We start from the raw sequence: 21,777 nt of genomic DNA on the forward strand, positions 1-21,777 counted from the left end.
TGGTGCATGTAATCTCCCAGGAGTATTGTTTTAACACACTGGTGCATGTCATCTCCCGGTAGTATTGTTTTAACACACTGGTGCATGTAATCTCCCAGGAGTATTGTTTTAACACACTGGTGCATGTAATCTCCCAGGAGTATTGTTTTAACACACTGGTGCATGTCATCTCCCAGTAGTATTGTTTTAACACACTGGTGCATGTCATCTCCCGGTAGTATTGTTTTAACACACTGGTGCATGCCATCTCCCGGTAGTATTGTTTTAACACACTGGTGCATGTAATCTCCCGGTAGTATTGTTTTAACACACTGGTGCATGCAATCTCCCGGTAGTATTGTTTTAACACACTGGTGCATGTAATCTCCCAGTAGTATTGTTTTAACACACTGGTGCATGTCATCTCCCGTTACTATTGTTTTAAGGAATCCCAGTGCTGTGCGTTAAGTCCGCCTGTTGGTTGCAAATGATCCATTGGTTTTTAGATTTAAAATGTCCAAATGATCCATTGGTTTTTAGATTTAAAATGTCTAAATGATCGCTGCCGGCCTACTCTCCACCACCGTGGATAGTTTGTGGACTTATAAGAGGAGCACTATCCAGCAGGTGTGACCAAACAGTATTTGGAATGTTCCATAAAAAAAATGGAGGATATTTTCCTAATATCTTTATTCATTTAATATTTCTGTGACAATATGGCCTGATATGCTGAAGTGTACTCTGTATTGGCCAGTGAAACACAAACTATTTAGACATATTGAATAGATGAAATGATCTGTTTGTTATTTTGAGTTTGTACAGTATGTTAGTGTTCGTTGCCAAATCCTTACAACTGAATAATACAAAACAAACACTAAGCTCAAGTCATACATAACTTTAATTCAGTTATAAAAACTACATATTTACAAAAGCTTGATAAACCTCTGTAATATACAGAGCATGTAAACTACAGAAAACTTACGCATTCATAATTACATACAGACATAATATTAATGTTAAAAAAACACACTGTCATTGCTACAGTAGACCATAGTAAAGATGGCCGACATCTTTGTATGTGTGATGTCTGTAGGACTGATACTATCTTTATGGAGAGTGTCTGTGAGGGTGTGAACAGATCTATCATCATCCTGCTCAGTCTGTGGCAGAACAGCGTCTGTCTGTCTTTCTAACGTTACTGTTTGCACAATCAACATCAACAACATGTCCGTGTCTGTAGGGCTGTCTTTGTGGGTTACCTTTGTGTCTGTCTTTGAAAGGAGTCTATGTCTGTATCTGTGTATGTGTGACTGCTGTCTGTAGGGCTGTCTTTGTGGGTTACCTCTGTGTCTGTCTTTGAGAGGAGTCTATGTCTGTATCTGTGTCTGTGTGACTGCTGTCTGTAGGGCTGTCTTTGTGGGTTACCTCTGTGTCTGTCTTTGAGAGCAGTCTATGTCTGTATCTGTGTCTGTGTGACTGCTGTCTGTAGGGCTGTCTTTGTGGGTTACCTCTGTGTCTGTCTTTGAGAGGAGTCTATGTCTGTATCTGTGTCTGTGTGACTGCTGTCTGTAGGGCTGTCTTTGTGGGTTACCTCTGTGTCTGTCTTTGAAAGGATTCTATGTCTGTATCTGTGTCTGTGTGACTGCTGTCTGTAGGGCTGTCTTTGTAGGGTGTGTCTGTATCTGTGTCTGTGGCCGTTGAGTCGCTATGTTTGATGCATGTTTCTGTTGGCATAGTCTCAGTGTTGTTAGGGTCACAAGGTATTCTGTCTATACTGCCAGTGTCCTCTGTTATTGTAGTGTCTACAAATGCACTGCTTGTTGTTGTATAGTCATTCTGTGTGTGTTCAACGTCTGCTTGACAAGGGCTTGTGTCTGTAGTGTCATTGTCTTGGTCTATGTGAGTAGCCCATGGGAGGATCTTGTCTGGATTTGAGTTACTGGTATCTCTGTCTATTTTAAACACATCAGAATCGGCTTCATGGTTATCTGCATTGGTGTGACTGCTATCCTTACAGTTAGCATCTTTGGAATTTGCTTCTGCAACGATAGAGTCACCACATCCAGTCTCAGTCTCTGTTTCTCTCTTTTTGGTAACTGGATGCTGTTTCTCTGTAGTGTCTGGGTGTCCTATCTCTGTCTCTTCCCTCTCCTTGTCTCCAAGTCCTGTGTGTTGTCCCTCTGTGTCTCCCCTCTCCATGACTTCAAGTCCTGTGTGTTGTCCCTCTGTGTCTCTCCCCTCCATGTCCTGTAGTCCAGCAGGCTCCAAACTCAGGCTCTGTGCACTGTCCATGTCAATAGCCTCTTTGGGGATAGTATTTGTATGCTCACTGCATCCAGTCTCTGGCTCGGTCTCCTCCATGACTGTGTTTCTCGTCTCCAGGTCTGTATCACATGTTACTACTCCTCTCCCTTCCGTCTCTTCTCTTCCCTCTGTCTCTGTCTCTCCTCTCCCCTCCATCTCTCCTCTGCCCTCCGTCTCTTCTCTTCCCTCTGTCTCTTCTCTTCCCTCTGTCTCTTCCTCTCCTCTCCCCTCCATCTCTCCTATGCCCTCCATCTCTTCTCTTCCCTCTGTCTCTTCTCTTCCCTCTGTCTCTGTCTCTCCTTTGCCCTCCATCTCTCCTCTCCACTCCTCTGTCTCTCCTTCCCTCCCATCTATCTCTTCCAGCCCAGAGAGTTCCCTCCTCAGGCTCTGTGCTCTTTCCCTGTAAGCCTGGCAGAGCAGTGGGTCTGGCATATGGTTGGCATGGATCTCTGCCAGCTTCATGTAGACCACATACAGCGCCTGCGGGTTGGCACGGTCCTCCAAGGCAGCAGCTAGAGCCAGCTGGAAGTAGCCCACCGAGTCATAGGCATCCTGGGGAGAAGGAGGGTGGGGGAGATGGAGGAGAGGAGAGAGGGGGGGTGGAGATATGGGGGGAGAGGAGGAGGACAGAGGTGTTGGGAATAATTGGCCTTTTAGGTAATGTATTCATTAATAGCTTTAAAGGGTTTGTTACTATCTATCAGTGGTGTAAAGTACTCAAGTAAAGTACTACTTTAGTCGTTTTTTGGAATCTGTACTTTTCACTACATACATTTTCCCTGACACCCAAAAGTACTTGTTATATTTTGAATGCTTAGCAGGACAGGAAAATTGTATATTTCAAGCACTTATCAAGAGAACATCCCTGCTTTGTCACGCCCTGATCTGTTTCACCTGTCCTCGTGATTGTCTCCACCCCCTCCAGGTGTCCCTTATATTCCCCAGTGTATATATCCCGATATTTCCTGTCTCTCTGTACCAGTGTATTTATCCCTGTGTTTCCTGTCTCTCTGTACCAGTGTATCTATCCCTGTGTTTCCCTGGTGTATTTATCCCTGTGTTTCCTGTCTCTCTGTACCAGTGTATTTATCCCTGTGTTTCCCTGGTGTATTTATCCCTGTGTTTCCTGTCTCTCTGTACCAGTGTATTTATCCCTGTGTTTCCCTGGTGTATTTATCCCTGTGTTTCCTGTCTCTCTGTACCAGTGTATTTATCCCTGTGTTTCCTGTCTCTCTGTACCAGTGTATTTATCCCTGTGTTTCCCTGGTGTATTTATCCCTGTGTTTCCTGTCTCTCTGTACCAGTGTATTTATCCCTGTGTTTCCCTGGTGTATTTATCCCTGTGTTTCCTGTCTCTCTGTACCAGTGTATTTATCCCTGTGTTTCCTGTCTCTCTGTACCAGTGTATTTATCCCTGTGTTTCCCTGGTGTATTTATCCCTGTGTTTCCTGTCTCTCTGTACCAGTGTATTTATCCCTGTGTTTCCTGTCTCTCTGTACCAGTGTATTTATCCCTGTGTTTCCCTGGTGTATTTATCCCTGTGTTTCCTGTCTCTCTGTACCAGTGTATTTATCCCTGTGTTTCCCTGGTGTATTTATCCCTGTGTTTCCTGTCTCTCTGTACCAGTTAGTCTTGTATGTTTCCAAGTCAACCAGCGGTTTTCCCTGTTCTCCTGCTTTTTGCATTCTCCTTTTTCTAGTCCTCCTGGTTTTGACCCTTGTCTGTTTCTGGACTTTCAGACCATTCTGCCTGCCTTGACCACGAGCCTGTCTGCCACTCTGTACCTCCTGGACTCTGATCTGGTTTTGACCTTTTTGCCTGTCCACGACCATTCTCTTGCCTACCCCTTGGGATTAATAAACATTGTAAGACTCCAACCATCTGCCTCCTGTGTCTGCATGTGGTCTCGCCTTGTGCCTTGATATGCTTATCCTTACTGACTCTGATTTGGAGGACTCACTAAACATAAATGCCCCTCCTGACTATCTGTAAATAAAAAAAACAAGAAAATCATTAGAATTTTACTCAAGTAGTATTTTACTGGGAGACTTCACTTTTATTTGTGTAATCTTCTGTTAAGGTATCTTTACTTTTACTCAAGAATGACAATTGGGTACTTTTTCCACCACCGCTATCTCTCTCTCCTCGCTCTCTGTTCCCCTCTCTCTCACATGCTGTAGTGCTATTAAACTGGAAAGCCTATACAGATTAATGAACTACCCGATAATAAAGACAATCAGCAGTACTTCTGCCCTTCAGAGCCGGAGCCTTTACCTTTAGTTTGTGCAGGGTCAGGTCCCCCAGCCTGCAGTAGAGCTTGGTGTAGTATCTAGCCTCCAGGGGGTGCTGCAGTACAGCAGGGCTGAGAGACAGAGACTTCAGATAGTAGTTCTCTGTCATCTCATACTGCTCCAGACTGTAGTACACTGTAGCCAGACGGTGGTACGCTGCGCGCTCGTTCATACACACACCTGGAGTACAATAACATAGCAGGATGGTTATCTACATGAATGGAATGAACAGATTCAAACCAAGATTGGTAGTCCTGGTTATAGGAAGCAGGCCAGTAGCTGGAAGCTGAAGGGTTGCTGCTTCAAATCCCGGTCCAGGTAATAAAAGTGCCCCTCCCTCCCTCCCTCCCTCCCTCCCTCCCTCCCTCCCTCCCTCCCTCCCTCCCTCCCTCCCTCCCTACATCCCTCCCTCCTTCCCCACCTCCCTCCCTCCCTCCCTCCCTCCCTACATCCCTCCCTCCTTCCCCACCTCCCTACATCCCTCCCTCCTTCCCCACCTCCCTCCCTCCCTACATTACCTGTTTTGGTACTGATCTGTACAGCCAGAATGGCGTACTGTAGAGCCTCTTCATACTCTTCCTGGGTCATCAGTAGTTCAGTCAGTTTACTCAGCAGTCTGAACTCTGAGTGGATGTCGTGGATGCTCCGAGCAAACGGGAGACTGCCGTCCTAAAACAAGAGCAGAGGACCACTGGTGTTATAATGTGTTGCTTTTAACAGGCTCAGGCCATGGTATAAAGCCTGTTATAAATGTGTGTAAAATGGCACACTAGACCAATTCAAATCTTATGTGTCACTCATTTTCCAATTGAATTGAAACTATTATACAGTAACTTTGAAATACATGTTACCAATAAGTCATAACAATCTATAATCTCATGGAGGAGATGGACCCTCCCAAACCTAATTTCCTCCTCTGGTGATCAATAAAGTTCAATTCAATAACATCCCCTCATCCACACCCTGTAGAAGGGCAGTGACGCCAGTCTGTTCCTGTGGCCTTTGAAGAAGATATCTCCTGCCTCCTCGTAGATACTCATGGCGAAGCGAGGGTCATTCATCCTCAGGGCTGTCTTCACCGCTGCCTGCAAGTCAATCAGAATCAATCCATAATCAATACACCACCATATTAATCCAATGCTCTGAGGGAACATCTCGTATGGTATTTACATTTTGGAAAATGCCAAAGTACCAGTACTATAACATGTGGCATATACTTCATTAAACTCGTACCTTCTTGTTTGGCATTTGGATCATGCAACGCAGGATGTTGTGAACAAGGTTTATCGAGAGACAGATATTGTGACATCATATGATAAAACGTGCTATGAAGATGATAAAATCCAGTGTGATTATAGGTCAGGTATGGGGAGAAGATGGTGATCACTGTGGTTGTTGACTGATAAGAGTCCATAATGTTCATGTTCATGCAGACACACATAGAGAGACTAATTTACTTCCCTCTTTCTCTCCTCTTCTATCTTTCACTCTCCTCTTTGCCTTCTCTACTTCTTCTCCTCCGTCTCTCCCCCTCTCTCATGGTGGTACAGGTGAACCAGTTAATCTTTGTGGATGAGGTAATAGATCTCTCTCTGTCCCTTTCTCTCTTCTCACTTTCTCTCTTCCCCCTTTCTCTATTCTCCCTTTCTCTCTTCCCCCTTTCTCTATTCTCCCTTTCTCTATTCTCCCTTTCTCTCTTCCCCCTTTCTCTCTTCTCCCTTTCTCTATTCTCCCTTTCTCTCTTCTCCCTTTCTCTCTTCCCCCTTTCTCTATTCTCCCTTTCTCTATTCCCCCTTTCTCTATTCCCCCTTTCTCTATTCTCCCTTTCTCTATTCCCCCTTTCTCTATTCCCCCTTTCTCTCTGGACTCACCTGTAGGTACATGTCCGCCAGTTCGTCTTCATGGATGAGGTAGTAGATGCGTCCCACCTGAAGCCACGTCTCTGACTCTTCCTCTCTCTTCCCCAAGTCAATGGAGATACGCAGACTCTGCTTACTGTAGTCCAGAGACTTCCTTGATGATCTGTTTGAAATGAATAACTTTATTAATCCTCAGACTCTGCTTACTGTAGTCCAGAGACTTCCTTGATGATCTGTTTGAAATGAATAACTGTATTAATCCTCAGACTCTGCTTAGTGTAGTCCAGTGACTTCCTCGAAGACCTGAGAATAGCAAAACAGTAATTCACTCCAAATAAGTTATTGATAGGGAGAGAGAGGGAGATAGAGCCACAGCGTGAAAGACAGAGAGAGAGATCAGAATTTAGACAGATATATAAACCTACTTCTCAGTATTGAGGGAGAGGTAGAGACAGACAGTGATATACAAACCTACTTCTCAGTTTTGAGGGAGAGGTAGAGACAGACAGTGATATACAAACCTACTTCTCAGTATTGAGGGACAGGTAGAGACAGACAGACAGATATATTAACCTACTTCTCAGTATTGAGGGAGAGGTAGAGACAGACAGATATATTAACCTACTTCTCAGTATTGAGGGAGAGGTAGAGACAGACAGACAGATATAAACCTACTTCTCAGTTTTGAGGGAGAGGTAGAGACAGACAGACAGATATATAAACCTACTTCTCAGTATTAAGGGAGAGGTAGAGACAGACAGATATATAAACCTACTTCTCAGTTTTGAGGGAGAGGTAGAGACAGACAGATATATAAACCTACTTCTCAGTATTGAGGGAGAGGTAGAGACAGACAGATATATAAACCTACTTCTCAGTTTTGAGGGAGAGGTAGAGACAGACAGATATATAAACCTACTTCTCAGTATTGAGGGACAGGTAGAGACAGACAGACAGATATATTAACCTACTTCTCAGTATTGAGGGACAGGTAGAGGCTACTGAGGATCTCTAGATATTCTCCCTCTAGTCTCTTGTCCTTCAGGTCCCTGGACACAGACACACAGTGCTCATAGTAGAGGATACTCTGTCCATACAGCAGCACGTCGGCATAGTGACGACTCAGGACTTTAGCCACCACCATCTGACCTAGAGAGAGAGAGGGGACAGAGGACTGATAGTGGCTACTTTTGATTTACATGCAATAATCGTCATTGGTTGTTGTCTTTCATAGTTTGGTTGAACTAGCGTTAATGTTAGGTTTTGGATTAGGGTTAGTTTTGACAGTATTATTAAACGTGTCGGTTCCTGGCGTGGAGGGATAGGGTTACGGTAACTCACTATGGAGGTTCCTGGCGTGGAGGGTTAGGGTTAAGGTAACTCACTATGGAGGTTCCTGGCCTGGAGGGTTAGGGTTAAGGTAACTCACTATGGAGGTTCCTGGCCTGGAGGGTTAGGGTTAAGCTAACTCACTATGGAGGTTCCTGGCGTGGAGGGTTAGGGTTAAGGTAACTCACTATGGAGGTTCCTGGCCTGGAGGGTTAGGGTTAAGGTAACTCACTATGGAGGTTCCTGGCGTGGAGGGTTAGGGTTAAGGTAACTCACTATGGAGGTTCCTGGCCTGGAGGGATATGAGGAGGCCCATCTCAAAACACAGCCTGACATCCTGGCTCCTCCCCCTGTCCTTGTAGCTCCGCCCCAGCCATAGGTATGTCTGGACGTGCTCCTCGTCAACGGGACTCTCCCAGATCTCCAGGAACAACCACAGAGACCTGAGGGAAACACAGTAGGAAACAGTTCCACTCATTCAACGGTTTACAACCATGTAGAGATACAGACCAGTCTCACTCAGCAGGTTACAACCATGTAGATACAGACCAGTCTCACTCAGCAGGTTACAACCATGTAGATACAGACCAGTCTCACTCATTCAATGGTTTACAACCATGTAGATACAGACCAGTCTCACTCATTCAATGGTTTAAAACCATGTAGATATACAGACCAGTCTCACTCATTCAATGGTTTACAACCATGTAGATATACAGACCAGTCTCACTCATTCAATGGTTTACAACCATGTAGATACAGACCAGTCTCACTCAGCAGGTTACAACCATGTAGATACAGACCAGTCTCACTCAGCAGGTTACAACCATGTAGATACAGACCAGTCTCACTCATTCAATGGTTTACAACCATGTAGAGATACAGACCAGTCTCACTCATTCAATGGTTTACAACCATGTAGATACAGACCAGTCTCACTCAGCAGGTTACAACCATGTAGATACAGACCAGTCTCACTCATTCAATGGTTTACAACCATGTAGATACAGACCAGTCTCACTCAGCAGGTTACAACCATGTAGATACAGACCAGTCTCACTCATTCAATGGTTTACAACCATGTAGATATACAGACCAGTCTCACTCATTCAATGGTTTACAACCATGTAGATACAGACCAGTCTCACTCATTCAATGGTTTACAACCATGTAGATATACAGACCAGTCTCACTCAGCAGGTTACAACCATGTAGATACAGACCAGTCTCACTCATTCAATGGTTTACAACCATGTAGATATACAGACCAGTCTCACTCAGCAGGTTACAACCATGTAGATATACAGACCAGTCTCACTCATTCAGTGGTTTACAACCATGTAGATACAGACCAGTCTCACTCATTCAATGGTTTACAACCATGTAGATACAGACCAGTCTCACTCATTCAATGGTTTACAACCATGTAGATATACAGACCAGTCTCACTCATTCAATGGTTTACAACCATGTAGATATACAGACCAGTCTCACTCATTCAATGGTTTACAACCATGTAGATACAGACCAGTCTCACTCATTCAATGGTTTACAACCATGTAGATACAGACCAGTCTCACTCATTCAATGGTTTACAACCATGTAGATATACAGACCAGTCTCACTCATTCAATGGTTTACAACCATGTAGATATACAGACCAGTCTCACTCATTCAATGGTTTACAACCATGTAGATACAGACCAGTCTCACTCAGCAGGTTACAACCATGTAGATACAGACCAGTCTCACTCATTCAATGGTTTACAACCATGTAGATACAGACACTAACATTCTAACATGAACTGTAAAGAATTAATCATATTTCAAAAGTAACACTCACGGATGTAAGCATCCACCTACTGTTCACACACACACAACTGACCCACTGCCCCATCCGCCCCAAACACCCTCCCTCCTTGCTGACCTGAATAGGAATCGTTCTGCCAGTGTGGGTGCCCCCACGCCCAGTGCCAGGCAGCCCAGGTTGGCGAGGGCCAGGGCCTGGTTCCTCTGGTTGCCACTCTCCCTGGAGATGGTGAGGGCGTGGTGGAGGTGGCTTCCGGCCTCTGCGATGCGACCCTGTCGCCGCAGACACAGAGCCAGCAGGTTGTGGACCACTCCCCTCTGGGTCGGGCTGTCGGTTCCCTGAAAGAAAGGAGAGGAGATAGAGGTATGATTGATTCATTGATTACAAGATCTTTACAAGTCCTGTTAAAAACTACTGTAACATGAGCAGGTGGCAAGGCAGAGCTGCTACCTTGTTCCTTACATCTGACCAGTTCTTTCAGAGCTAAACAAGTGTGCAGTGGATGAGGACTAGGGGTCAATGTTGACTATGGTAATGATACTCACAATAGTTTAGAGATGTCTGTAATGTAGTTAGTTACCTTTAATAGTTACCTGTAGAGACTGTAGTTACCTGTAGACACTGTAGTTACCTGTAGAGACTGTAGTTAGTTACCTTTAATAGTTACCTGTAGAGACCGTAGTTACCTGTAGAGACTGCAGTTACCTGTAGAGACTGTAGTTAGTTACCTTTAATAGTTACCTGTAGAGACTGTAGTTACCTGTAGGGACTGTAGTTAGTTACCTTTAATAGTTACCTGTAGAGACTGTAGTTAGTTACCTTTAATAGTTACCTGTAGAGACCGTAGTTACCTGTAGGGACTGTAGTTAGTTACCTTTAATAGTTACCTGTAGAGACTGTAGTTAGTTACCTTTAATAGTTACCTGTAGAGACTGTAGTTAGTTACCTTTAATAGTTACCTGTAGAGACTGTAGTTAGTTACCTTTAATAGTTACCTGTAGAGACCGTAGTTACCTGTAGGGACTGTAGTTACCTGTAGAGACTGTAGTTACCTGTAGGGACTGTAGTTAGTTACCTTTAATAGTTACCTGTAGAGACCGTAGTTACCTGTAGGGACTGTAGTTACCTGTAGAGACTGTAGTTACCTGTAGGGACTGTAGTTAGTTACCTTTAATAGTTACCTGTAGAGACCGTAGTTACCTGTAGGGACTGTAGTTACCTGTAGAGACTGTAGTTAGCTGTAGAGACCGCAGTTACCTGTAGGGACTGTAGTTACCTGTAGAGACTGTAGTTACCAGTAGAGACCGTAGTTACCTGTAGACACTGTAGTTACCTGTAGACACTGTAGTTACCTGTAGGGACTGTAGTTGCCTGTAGAGACTGTAGTTACCAGTAGACTGTAGTTACCTGTAGAGACTGTAGTTACCAGTAGACTGTAGTTATCTGTAGAGACTGTAGTTACCTGTAGAGACTGTAGTTTCCTGTAGAGACTGTAGTTACCTGTAGAGACTGTAGTTACCAGTAGACTGTAGTTATCTGTAGAGACTGTAGTTACCTGTAGAGACTGTAGTAACCTGTAGAGACTGTAGTTACCTGTAGGGACTGTAGTTTCCTGTAGAGACTGTAGTTACCTGTAGAGACTGTAGTTACCAGTAGACTGTAGTTATCTGTAGAGACGGTAGTTACCTGTAGAGACTGTAGTTACCTGTAGAGACCGTAGTTACCTGTAGACACTGTAGTTACCTGTAGAGACTGTAGTTACCTGTAGGGACTGTAGTTACCTGTAGAGACTGTAGTTTCCTGTAGAGACTGTAGTTACCAGTAGACTGTAGTTATCTGTAGAGACTGTAGTTACCTGTAGAGACAGTAGTTACCTGTAGAGACTGTAGTTACCTGTAGAGACCGTAGTTACCTGTAGACACTGTAGTTACCTGTAGAGACTGTAGTTACCAGTAGACACTGTAGTTACCTGTAGAGACTGTAGTTACCTGTAGGGACTGTAGTTTCCTGTAGAGACTGTAGTTACCAGTAGACTGTAGTTATCTGTAGAGACTGTAGTTACCTGTAGAGACTGTAGTTACCTGTAGAGGCTGCAGTTAGCTGTAGAGACTGTAGTTACCTGAAGAGACCGTAGTTACCTGTAGAGACTGTAGTTACCTGTAGAGACTGTAGTTACCTGTAGAGACTGTAGTTACCTGTAGAGACTGCAGTTACCTGTAGAGACTGTAGTTACCTGTAGAGACTGTAGTTACCTGTAGAGACTGCAGTTAGCTGTAGAGACTGTAGTTACCTGTAGAGACTGTAGTTACCTGTAGAGACTGTAGTTACCTGTAGAGACTGCAGTTACCTGTAGAGACTGTAGTTACCTGTAGAGACTGTAGTTACCTGTAGAGACTGCAGTTAGCTGTAGAGACTGTAGTTACCTGTAGAGACTTTAGTTACCTGTAGAGACTGCAGTTAGCTGTAGAGTGTCGTGGAAGATTCAGAATTTGTTGGTAACATATGTAAGATGTTTTATATTCATCAAATGTGTGTAAGTTACTTCTCATCAGAATGGTATTTTTGTATAATACTGTGGCGAGGTTGCAGTTATCTGTTCTATGTCAAGACTAAGTTGCATGGGCCACAGAGAGGGGAGAGGTCAAAGTGTCATCATGTGTAAACATATCTTTTGCTCCACAATGTCTGTGTGCCAGTCAGTGTGTCTGTGTGATCTTGTCCAGGATTGGTTGTATTTAGAATTGGTTGTATCTAAATGACAATTTGATATATGCCTGTTGATATGGAGGATTGGTTTATGGTTCTGAGGTTGAGAGAGGAGACAAAGCTGAACAATGAATTATGCCGATGCTGTCTTATCCTGTGTATCTTTGCTATAAAGGATCCCATTTTTCCGTTGTGTGGGAACTTTTCATTAGAGATACTGAACTGTTGAAAGTCAAAAGGCTATTGCAATGTGGAAGGGGCTCTCAGAGAATTCATTGAGAGACACTGAGTTACCTGAGAGTCACCGGATTGTGATAGAGCTGATATAATTAAAGACGGACTTTGATAACGAACTCTGACTTGTGTGTGTGGTTTGCTCCCATGATTTGGTAAATAGAGGAAATTTCCACGACAAGAGACTGTAGTTACCTGAAGAGACCGTAGTTACCTGTAGAGACTGTAGTTACCTGTAGAGACTGTAGTTACCTGAAGAGACTGTAGTTACCTGTAGAGACTGCAGTTAGCTGTAGAGACTGTAGTTACCTTTAGAGACCGTAGTTACCTGTAGAGACTGTAGTTAGCTGTAGAGACTGTAGTTACCTGTAGAGACCGTAGTTACCTGTAGAGACTGTAGTTACCTGTAGAGACCGTAGTTACCTGTAGACACTGTAGTTAGCTGTGGAGACTGTAGTTACCTGTAGAGACTGTAGTTACCTGTAGAGACTGCAGTAGTGGCTGCAGGGTGTGCTGTCCCCTCTCAGGCTCTCCCGTCAGGACTAACAACCATCCCAGCAGTACTGAAGCCTCGAACCCCTCCTCCTCGTTGATACCTCCCCCCGTCTGTACAGCCTGCTGGGCACAGGGCAGGGCCTTCACCAGGGCGCCGTGTTGCTGGTACACACAGGCCAAGCCCAGACACAGGTCCCTCTGGGTCTTAAGGTCCTCACCCCGCTCCGCAATGGCCAGAGCCTGCTGAAGATACACCACGATCTGGGCGGGGAGAAGAGACGTCCCCTCTTTCCATCGCGGATTCAGACGCACCTATGGAAAATGTACATGTTAAACATTTAAAGAACGATTTGTTATTTTGAATTTTTTGGTTTGTGTGTCGGATATTTCCAATGTGTCTGTTGTATACTTTGTATCAATATGTCAATATGTGATGGCCTAACAAACAAACCGTAGCCTACCGAGTTCCTGCTGAACAGTTCTATCCTGTGGAAGGCGTCCTGTAGTGAGTGCTCCTGTCCAGAGTCAAGGCTGAGTGATGCCAGGGCCAGGTAGGGCATGTATTTACGGTGGTAGAGCCGGGACAGGAGCCAGTTGAGGTCCAGGGGGGCGATGGGGCGCCCCTCCTCAGCAGACAGGGTAACGGTGAGGAACTGGAGGCGCTCCACGAAGGGCAGGGCGTCATCTATCTTTCTATATTAATAATCGTACAAATAATAACTATATATTTGATTTATAACAAACTTTATATATATTGAAACAAAGGACACAGAGTGTGTCCAACATGGCACCCTATTCACTATATAGTGCACCATATTTGACCAGAGCACTATGGGACCTGCTCAAAAGAATTGCACTATATGGGGAATTGGATGCCATTTGGGAGCATTGACAACACAGACAACACCAACCTAAGGAGGAGGAAGAGGCTGGCGGTGAGGTAACAGACCCGTGCCTCCAGGTGTTTGTCCCCTTCCACCACAGACCTCCGCAGCACCAGCATCAGCAGCTCAAACTCATCCAGGGAGGTGAAGGTGTGTCTGGGGAGACAGAGGAGCAGAGCACTGGCCTTCTCCAGGGTCGGGGGCAGCTTGTTGGCCATCTTCTGTTTGAGGTAGATGGCTGTGAGGTTGGTGTAGAGGGCGATGAGGAGAGGGAGGTCAGAGAAACCGTCAACAGAGACGCCAAGGGCTTCCTCGTAATACACACGGGCCTGGGAGAGAGGGATGGGAGATTAACATTTAAGTTCATTTAAGAGCACACTCTTAAATGAACTTTTAGTGCTCTTATGTGCTCTTAAATTAACATATTATGCATGTGTGTTTGTGTGTGTATGCGTAAATGTGTGTGTGCATGTGTACATACTCCAGTGTTCCTCCCTTCTGCCCTACCTGGGAGTACTTGAGCTTCTTGGCGCAGAGCCTCCCCAGTAGGAAGCATGCCCGTCGGTGTGCCCAGGCCATGCCCGTTCTCTTAGCCCCCTCCCTGACAATCTCCAGATGGCCCAGTAACTCATCCTCACTCTGTCCTGAGAATGTCAGCCACAGGAAGGAGTGGTTTAGGTCATAGAGGGGCAGGAAGTCCTCCTGGAGGAGAGGAGAGGAGAGGAGAGGGGAGGAGAGGAGAGGAGAGGAGAGGAGAGGAGAGGAGAGGAGAGGAGAGGAGAGGAGAGGAGAGGAGAGGAGAGGAGAGGAGAGGAGAGGAGAGGAGAGGAGAGGAGAGGAGAGGAGAGGAGAGGATGGAAAATTAATATAATAGATTACTTTATTGACAATCAACAGTGAATTAAAAAACAAACACAACTATACAAACCAGACGCAAACCCCTAAATCTCTTCAATTTCAAAACAGTGGTTCTTTGACCTCTCACCTGGAAGTGAGGCATGTTGAGCAGAGTCAGGGTTGGGTCACAGACCTCTGACTCCACCCCCTCCCAGCTCCCCTCCTCCAGGAAAAGGGGTGGGTCTTCCTGGAACTCATTCATCTCTCTGAAGGTGTCGTCCAGACTGAAGGACAGCAACTCCCCGTCACCGCCACGCCCCAAAGCATTCTGGGAGGCGTAGAAGGAGGGGCGGGGCGAGGAGTGAGAGAGAGAGGGGCGGGGGGAGGAGTGGTAGGGGGGTGTAGCGTCACTCTTCTCTGAGATGATGGACTGCCGGGCGCTGACGGGGGGCTTATGCTCTGAGAGAGAAAGATATGAACCCTGAATGTAAAGGTTTCGGTACACTGGATATGAAAATCCATGTACTGTACATTAGAAATGTAGGTATGAAACTTCCTTGACTCTCCTAGCAGTTCAGCTTGGTGCTGCAATATGTGCCTGTTCAACAAATTAATAAAATATTATCTCCCTTGTCATGGGCGCAACTTTGGTTTGATATGTTTTTTTAATTTATCCAGTCGGATTAACACTCCAAACAGTCTACCCGACCACTCGGAGGCGTCCGCATGGTCCTAAAGCACACCCGATCACATTCCAATGGTAAAGCTGACATTTCTGAATGGGCGTCCCCAGTGAAAGTTACGTCCCTGTCCCATGTAAAATGAAATGTAAGCAAAAACTGAAACAGTATTAGTTTCCTTCTCTCCTCCTAAACAGGGAAGAAAAGTAAAGAGTTTGACCATGTATAGAGTTCCCCTTTTAGTGTTCTGGCCTACTTATTCTGTTGTTTCCAAAACATCTACAGCTGTCAGGGAGAAAATGTTCTTGGCTTTGACTGAGACAGAAGGATATATCGACCTCTAAACAATCTTCTACCATTCAGCTGAGGTTGTATTAACAATCTGATAAACAACGTATTAAACTTTCATAAATATCTTATTTCCTTGTTAATAGATAACGTATTACTAACCTTGTTTTGGTTGGTTTCTGATGTACGTAAAGTCAGACTGATCCAGTCTATCTGCAAGAAGAAATATATATTTAACAGCTGTTTCACATACAGTGGTCCTTCCGTTAAATGTTGCTTGGTAATGCAGCACAGACTGCGGGCTCACGCAGAATTCTATGGCACATTATTTAACTGTCAGCCATTGTTGCCATTTATGCTAGTTAATGCTAGTTTGACCACCAGAGGGCATCTTTGAGAGGCTAAGTTATTGAAATGAAATGGGGCTGTAGGCCTAAGGGTCCTCTGTACTGCAGCTGTTTTAGCGTAACTTACCTATTGATAAAGCATACAGTACAGGTCTTTAAATACAGTCAAGCAGCACTCAGTATAACACAGTTGTTCCCTACCGACAATAGTCTGACAGTACTCAGTATAACACAGTTGTTCCCTACCTACAGTAGTCTGACAGTACTCAGTATAACACAGTGGTTCCCTACCTACAGTAGTCTGATAGTACTCAGTATAACACAGTTGTTCCCTAGCTACAATAGTCTGACAGTACTCAGTATAACACAGTGGTTCCCTACCTACAGTAGTCTGACAGTACTCAGTATAACACAGTGGTTCCCTACCTACAATAGTCTGACAGTACTCAGTATAACACAGTGGTTCCCTACCTACAGTATAACACAGTTGTTCCCTACCTACAGTAGTCTGATAGTACTCAGTATAACACAGTGGTTCCCTACCTACAGTATAACACAGTTGTTCCCTACCTACAGTAGTCTGATAGTACTCAGTATAACACAGTGGTTCCCTACCTACAGTATAACACAGTGGTTCCCTACCTACAGTAGTCTGACAGTACTCAGTATAACACAGTGGTTCCCTACCTACAATAGTCTGACAGTACTCAGTATAACACAGTTGTTCCCTACCTACAGTAGTCTGATAGTACTCAGTATAACACAGTGGTTCCCTACCTACAGTATAACACAGTTGTTCCCTACCTACAGTAGTCTGATAGTACTCAGTATAACACAGTTGTTCCCTACCTACAGTAGTCTGATAGTACTCAGTATAACACAGTGGTTCCCTACCTACAATAGTCTGACAGTACTCAGTATAACACAGTTGTTCCCTACCTACAGTAGTCTGATAGTACTCAGTATAACACAGTGGTTCCCTACCTACAGTATAACACAGTGGTTCCCTACCTACAGTAGTCTGACAGTACTCAGTATAACACAGTGGTTCCCTACCTACAATAGTCTGACAGTACTCAGTATAACACAGTTGTTCCCTACCTACAGTAGTCTGATAGTACTCAGTATAACACAGTGGTTCCCTACCTACAGTATAACACAGTGGTTCCCTACCTACAGTAGTCTGACAGTACTCAGTATAACACAGTGGTTCCCTACCTACAATAGTCTGACAGTACTCAGTATAACACAGTTGTTCCCTACCTACAGTAGTCTGATAGTACTCAGTATAACACAGTGGTTCCCTACCTACAGTATAACACAGTTGTTCCCTACCTACAGTAGTCTGATAGTACTCAGTATAACACAGTGGTTCCCTACCTACAGTAGTCTGATAGTACTCAGTATAACACAGTGGTTCCCTACCTACAGTATAACACAGTTGTTCCCTACCTACAGTAGTCTGATAGTACTCAGTATAACACAGTGGTTCCCTACCTACAGTATAACACAGTGGTTCCCTACCTACAATAGTCTGACAGTACTCAGTATAACACAGTGGTTCCCTACCTACAGTATAACACAGTGGTTCCCTACCTACAGTATAACACAGTGGTTCCCTACCTACAGTAGTCTGATAGTACTCAGTATAACACAGTGGTTCCCTACCTACAGTATAACACAGTGGTTCCCTACCTACAGTATAACACAGTTGTTCCCTACCTACAGTAGTCTGATAGTACTCAGTATAACACAGTGGTTCCCTACCTACAGTAGTCTGATAGTACTCAGTATAACACAGTGGTTCCCTACCTACAGTATAACACAGTTGTTCCCTACCTACAGTAGTCTGATAGTACTCAGTATAACACAGTGGTTCCCTACCTACAGTATAACACAGTGGTTCCCTACCTACAGTAGTCTGATAGTACTCAGTATAACACAGTGGTTCCCTACCTACAGTATAACACAGTTGTTCCCTACCTACAGTAGTCTGATAGTACTCAGTATAACACAGTGCTTCCCTACCTACAGTAGTCTGACAGTACTCAGTAATTCCCTTTACTGTATAGACTGAGGGATCCTCTCCTACCTAGTCTGTAGACAGTACTGATGTCAGAAGAGAAGAGTCTCTCTAGGAGGCCGCTGTCTCTGGGTTCACTACTGCAGGGGTTAATCTGGGCCATTGACGCACGTTCCTCCTCACTCAGAAACACCAGTTGTCTGTCTCTGACAAGGAGGGAGAGAGAGCGAGAGTGAGAGGGCAGAGAGAGGGAGTGGAGAGAGACAAAGAAAGCATTATCACCCACATGACTGCTCTCAACCACCCCTCCATCCCTCCACCCTTCCATCTTTCTATCCCTCCACCCCCCATCCCCCCACACCTCCATTTCTCTACTCCTCCATCCCCCCACCCCTCCATCTCTCTACTCCTCCATCCCCCACCCTTCCATCTCTCTACTCCTCCATCCCCCACCCCTCCATCTCTCTACTCCTCCATCCCCCCACCCCTCCACCTGAAGCCTCTACTATTAACAACAGATAAACAGATAGACCAGGTAAATGTGAACATGACACATTGTCCACTGTCCTAACTGTTCCTAGAAGACTGAGTTGAGGGGTGAACAAATACATGTTTTGAAAGAAAATAAATATTTTGAACAAATAATTTATAATAGATATTCTGCACAAATAATTTGGGAACACATAATTGTGGAAAAAAAATTGTATTTGTGTTAAAAATAACTGTTCTCAGCAAAACTATTATAAATTCATAATATTATTCACAGTGGTTTGGTATTGTAATACTGTTGTCAAATCAAATCAAATTGATTTGTCACATACACATGGTTAGCAGATGTTAATGGGAGTGTAGCGAAATGCATGTGCTTCTAGTTCCGACATTGCAGTAATAACCAACGAGTAATCTAACCTATAGCCCTCACAGTGGTTTGGTATTGTGATACTGTCATCTATAGCCCTCACAGTGGTTTTGGTATTGTAATGCTGTTATCTATAGCCCTCACAGTGGTTTGGTATTGTAATGCTGTTATCTATAGCCCTCACAGTGGTATGGTATTGTAATGCTGTTATGTATAGCCCTCACAGTGGTTTGGTATTGTAATGCTGTCATCTATAGCCCTCACAGTGGTATGGTATTGTAATGCTGTTGTCTATAGCCCTCACAGTGGTATGGTATTGTAATGCTGTCATGTATTGCCCTCACAGTGGTATGGTATTGTAATGATGCTATGTATAGCCCTCACAGTGGTTTGGTATTGTAATGCTGTTATGTATTGCCCTCACAGTGGTATGGTATTGTAATGATGCTATGTATAGCCCTCACAGTGATATGGTATTGTAATGCTGTTATCTATAGCCCTCACAGTGGTATGGTATTGTAATGCTGTTATGTATTGCCCTCACAGTGGTATGGTATTGTAATTCTGTTATGTATAGCCCTCACAGTGGTATGGTATTGTAATACTGTCATGTATAGCCCTCACAGTGGTATGGTATTGTAATTATGTTATGTATTGCCCTCACAGTGGTTTGGTATTGTAATGCTGTTATGTATAGCCCTCACATTGGTATGGTATTGTAATACTGTCATGTATAGCCCTCACAGTGGTATGGTATTGTAATGATGTTATGTATAGCCCTCACAGTGGTTTGGTATTGTAATGCTGTTATGTATAGCCCTCACAGTGGTATGGTATTGTAATGATGTTATGTATAGCCCTCACAGTGGTTTGGTATTGTAATGCTGTTATGTATTGCCCTCACAGTGGTATGGTATTGTAATGATGCTATGTATAGCCCTCACAGTGGTTTGGTATTGTAATGCTGTTATGTATTGCCCTCACAGTGGTATGGTATTGTAATGCTGTTATCTATAGCCCTCACAGTGGTTTGGTATTGTAATGCTGTTATGTATTGCCCTCACAGTGGTATGGTATTGTAATGCTGTTATCTATAGCCCTCACAGTGGTTTGGTATTGTAATGCTGTTATGTATAGCCCTCACAGTGGTATGGTATTGTAATACTGTCATGTATAGCCCTCACAGTGGTATGGTATTGTAATGCTGTTATGTTTAGCCCTCACAGTGGTATGGTATTGTAATGCTGTTATCTATAGCCCTCACAGTGGTTTGGTATTGTAATGCTGTTATGTATTGCCCTCACAGTGGTATGGTATTGTAATACTGTCATGTATAGCCCTCACAGTGGTTTGGTATTGTAATGCTGTTATCTATAGCCCTCACAGTGGTTTGGTATTGTAATACTGTCATCTATAGCCCTCACAGTGGTTTGGTATTGTAATGCTGTTATCTATAGCCCTCACAGTGGTTTGGTATTGTAATGCTGTTATGTATTGCCCTCACAGTGGTTTGGTATTGTAATGCTTTTATGTATAGCCCTCACAGTGGTTTGGTATTGTAATGCTTTTATGCCACCAAACCCCTACAAATTATCCAGAACGCTGCAGCCCCCCTGGTTTTCTCATGTCACCCCGCTCCTCCACACACTGCACTGGCTTTCAGTCAAAGCTCACATCCACTACAACATCATGGTGCTTTCCTACAGACCAGCAAGAGGAACTGCCCCTCCCTATGCTCAAACCCTACACCCCATCCCGAGCTCTCCGTTCTGCCGCATCTGGTCCCGCTCAGCCCAGTACAAGCTCTTCTCCGTCCTGGCACCGTAGTGGTGGAACCAGCTTCCCCCTGAAGCTAGGACAACATTCCCTGCCCAACTTCCAAAACCCCCTGAAACTCTGCCTCCTCAATGAGTATCTTAAATAATCCCCCTCCTCACCTCGACCCCCCCACTTCTAGCTCTGACTTTGCTGACAGCTACTTTATTGAGGAAAAGTGCATTTAATATGCCTGAGATATGTGGTTGTCCCACCTAGCTATCTTAAGATGAATGCACTAATTGCAAGTTGCTCTGGATAAGAGTGTCTGCTAAATGACTAAACATTTTACATTTAAATGTATTGCTCTTACGGGGGTTTGGCGTTGAGTGGCTTGACGTGAGCCTTGTGTACGAAGCCGGTGTTTCCTGTAGAGCAGTGTGTTCCTATAAACAGGTCCAGACCTCGAAGTAGCATCCCCTGTATCTCAATCAGGTCACCTTGACTCAGCTGGAGCTCATCAGAACCTACTGGGTTGTGGTCCACTACAGCCTCACAGGATCCGGTTACTGCAAGGGGAGGGGAGAGGAGATGGGGTAGGAGGAAATACCTAGTATGTGTAATGAACACTGGCCATGGCATGAGTGTAGTGTGCTGTAGGTTCCTGCCCTCACCTATAGGGTGATGAAACTGTCATCTATCTGAAGGGTTAGGATTAGGGTAAGGCCCTTACCTATAGGGTGATCAAACTGTCCTCTCTCTGAAGGGTTAGGTTTAGGGTTAGATTTAGGGTTAGATTTAGAGTTAGGTTTAGGACTAGGTTTAGGGTTAGGTTTAGGGTTAGGTTTAGGGTAAGGGCCTTACCTATAGGGTGGTCAAATTGTCCTCTCTCTGAAGGGGAGCATCCGGCACAGTCAGAGTACTTCCTTAGAAACCACCTACACAAACAGGAAACACATCAGCTTGGGACAAAATGGCTGCCATATTTCCCTACAAAATATAAGGCGAGAGGAAATACAAGTGTGAAAATGACAGATAGAGGTTGATAGTGTCATCACTGTGTCATGTTATAAGGTGTACATACAGCATAGGATGTA

General features: G+C 44.4%; 1 protein-coding gene across 4 annotated transcripts in view; it reads right to left on the reverse strand.

Moving 5' to 3' along the window:
- Window positions 1–859: 859 nt before the first annotated feature.
- LOC139390756 (SH3 domain and tetratricopeptide repeats 2) overlaps window positions 860–21,777 on the reverse strand; it is a 35,382-nt gene continuing 14,464 nt past the window's right edge. For 3 of the 4 annotated variants that reach the window (XM_071138107.1, XM_071138106.1, XM_071138109.1), the window contains 17 exons: window positions 21,545–21,618; window positions 21,054–21,249; window positions 18,136–18,272; window positions 15,859–15,909; window positions 14,877–15,187; window positions 14,399–14,593; window positions 13,919–14,220; window positions 13,469–13,700; window positions 12,993–13,319; window positions 9,690–9,910; window positions 8,039–8,205; window positions 7,405–7,582; window positions 6,446–6,596; window positions 5,537–5,659; window positions 5,093–5,243; window positions 4,558–4,754; window positions 860–2,835 (listed from right to left, as the gene is read on the reverse strand). In XM_071138107.1, the coding sequence (XP_070994208.1) occupies window positions 1,567–2,835; window positions 4,558–4,754; window positions 5,093–5,243; window positions 5,537–5,659; window positions 6,446–6,596; window positions 7,405–7,582; window positions 8,039–8,205; window positions 9,690–9,910; window positions 12,993–13,319; window positions 13,469–13,700; window positions 13,919–14,220; window positions 14,399–14,593; window positions 14,877–15,187; window positions 15,859–15,909; window positions 18,136–18,272; window positions 21,054–21,249; window positions 21,545–21,618 (4,282 nt within the window). In that variant the 3' untranslated portion in view covers window positions 860–1,566. The remainder of the gene's footprint in view (window positions 2,836–4,557; window positions 4,755–5,092; window positions 5,244–5,536; window positions 5,660–6,445; window positions 6,597–7,404; window positions 7,583–8,038; window positions 8,206–9,689; window positions 9,911–12,992; window positions 13,320–13,468; window positions 13,701–13,918; window positions 14,221–14,398; window positions 14,594–14,876; window positions 15,188–15,858; window positions 15,910–18,135; window positions 18,273–21,053; window positions 21,250–21,544; window positions 21,619–21,777) is intronic. The other variant, XM_071138110.1, reaches the window with a different exon arrangement.

Source organism: Oncorhynchus clarkii, chromosome 31 (assembly GCF_045791955.1).
Source record: "Oncorhynchus clarkii lewisi isolate Uvic-CL-2024 chromosome 31, UVic_Ocla_1.0, whole genome shotgun sequence".
Classification (NCBI taxonomy): Eukaryota; Metazoa; Chordata; class Actinopteri; order Salmoniformes; family Salmonidae; genus Oncorhynchus; species Oncorhynchus clarkii.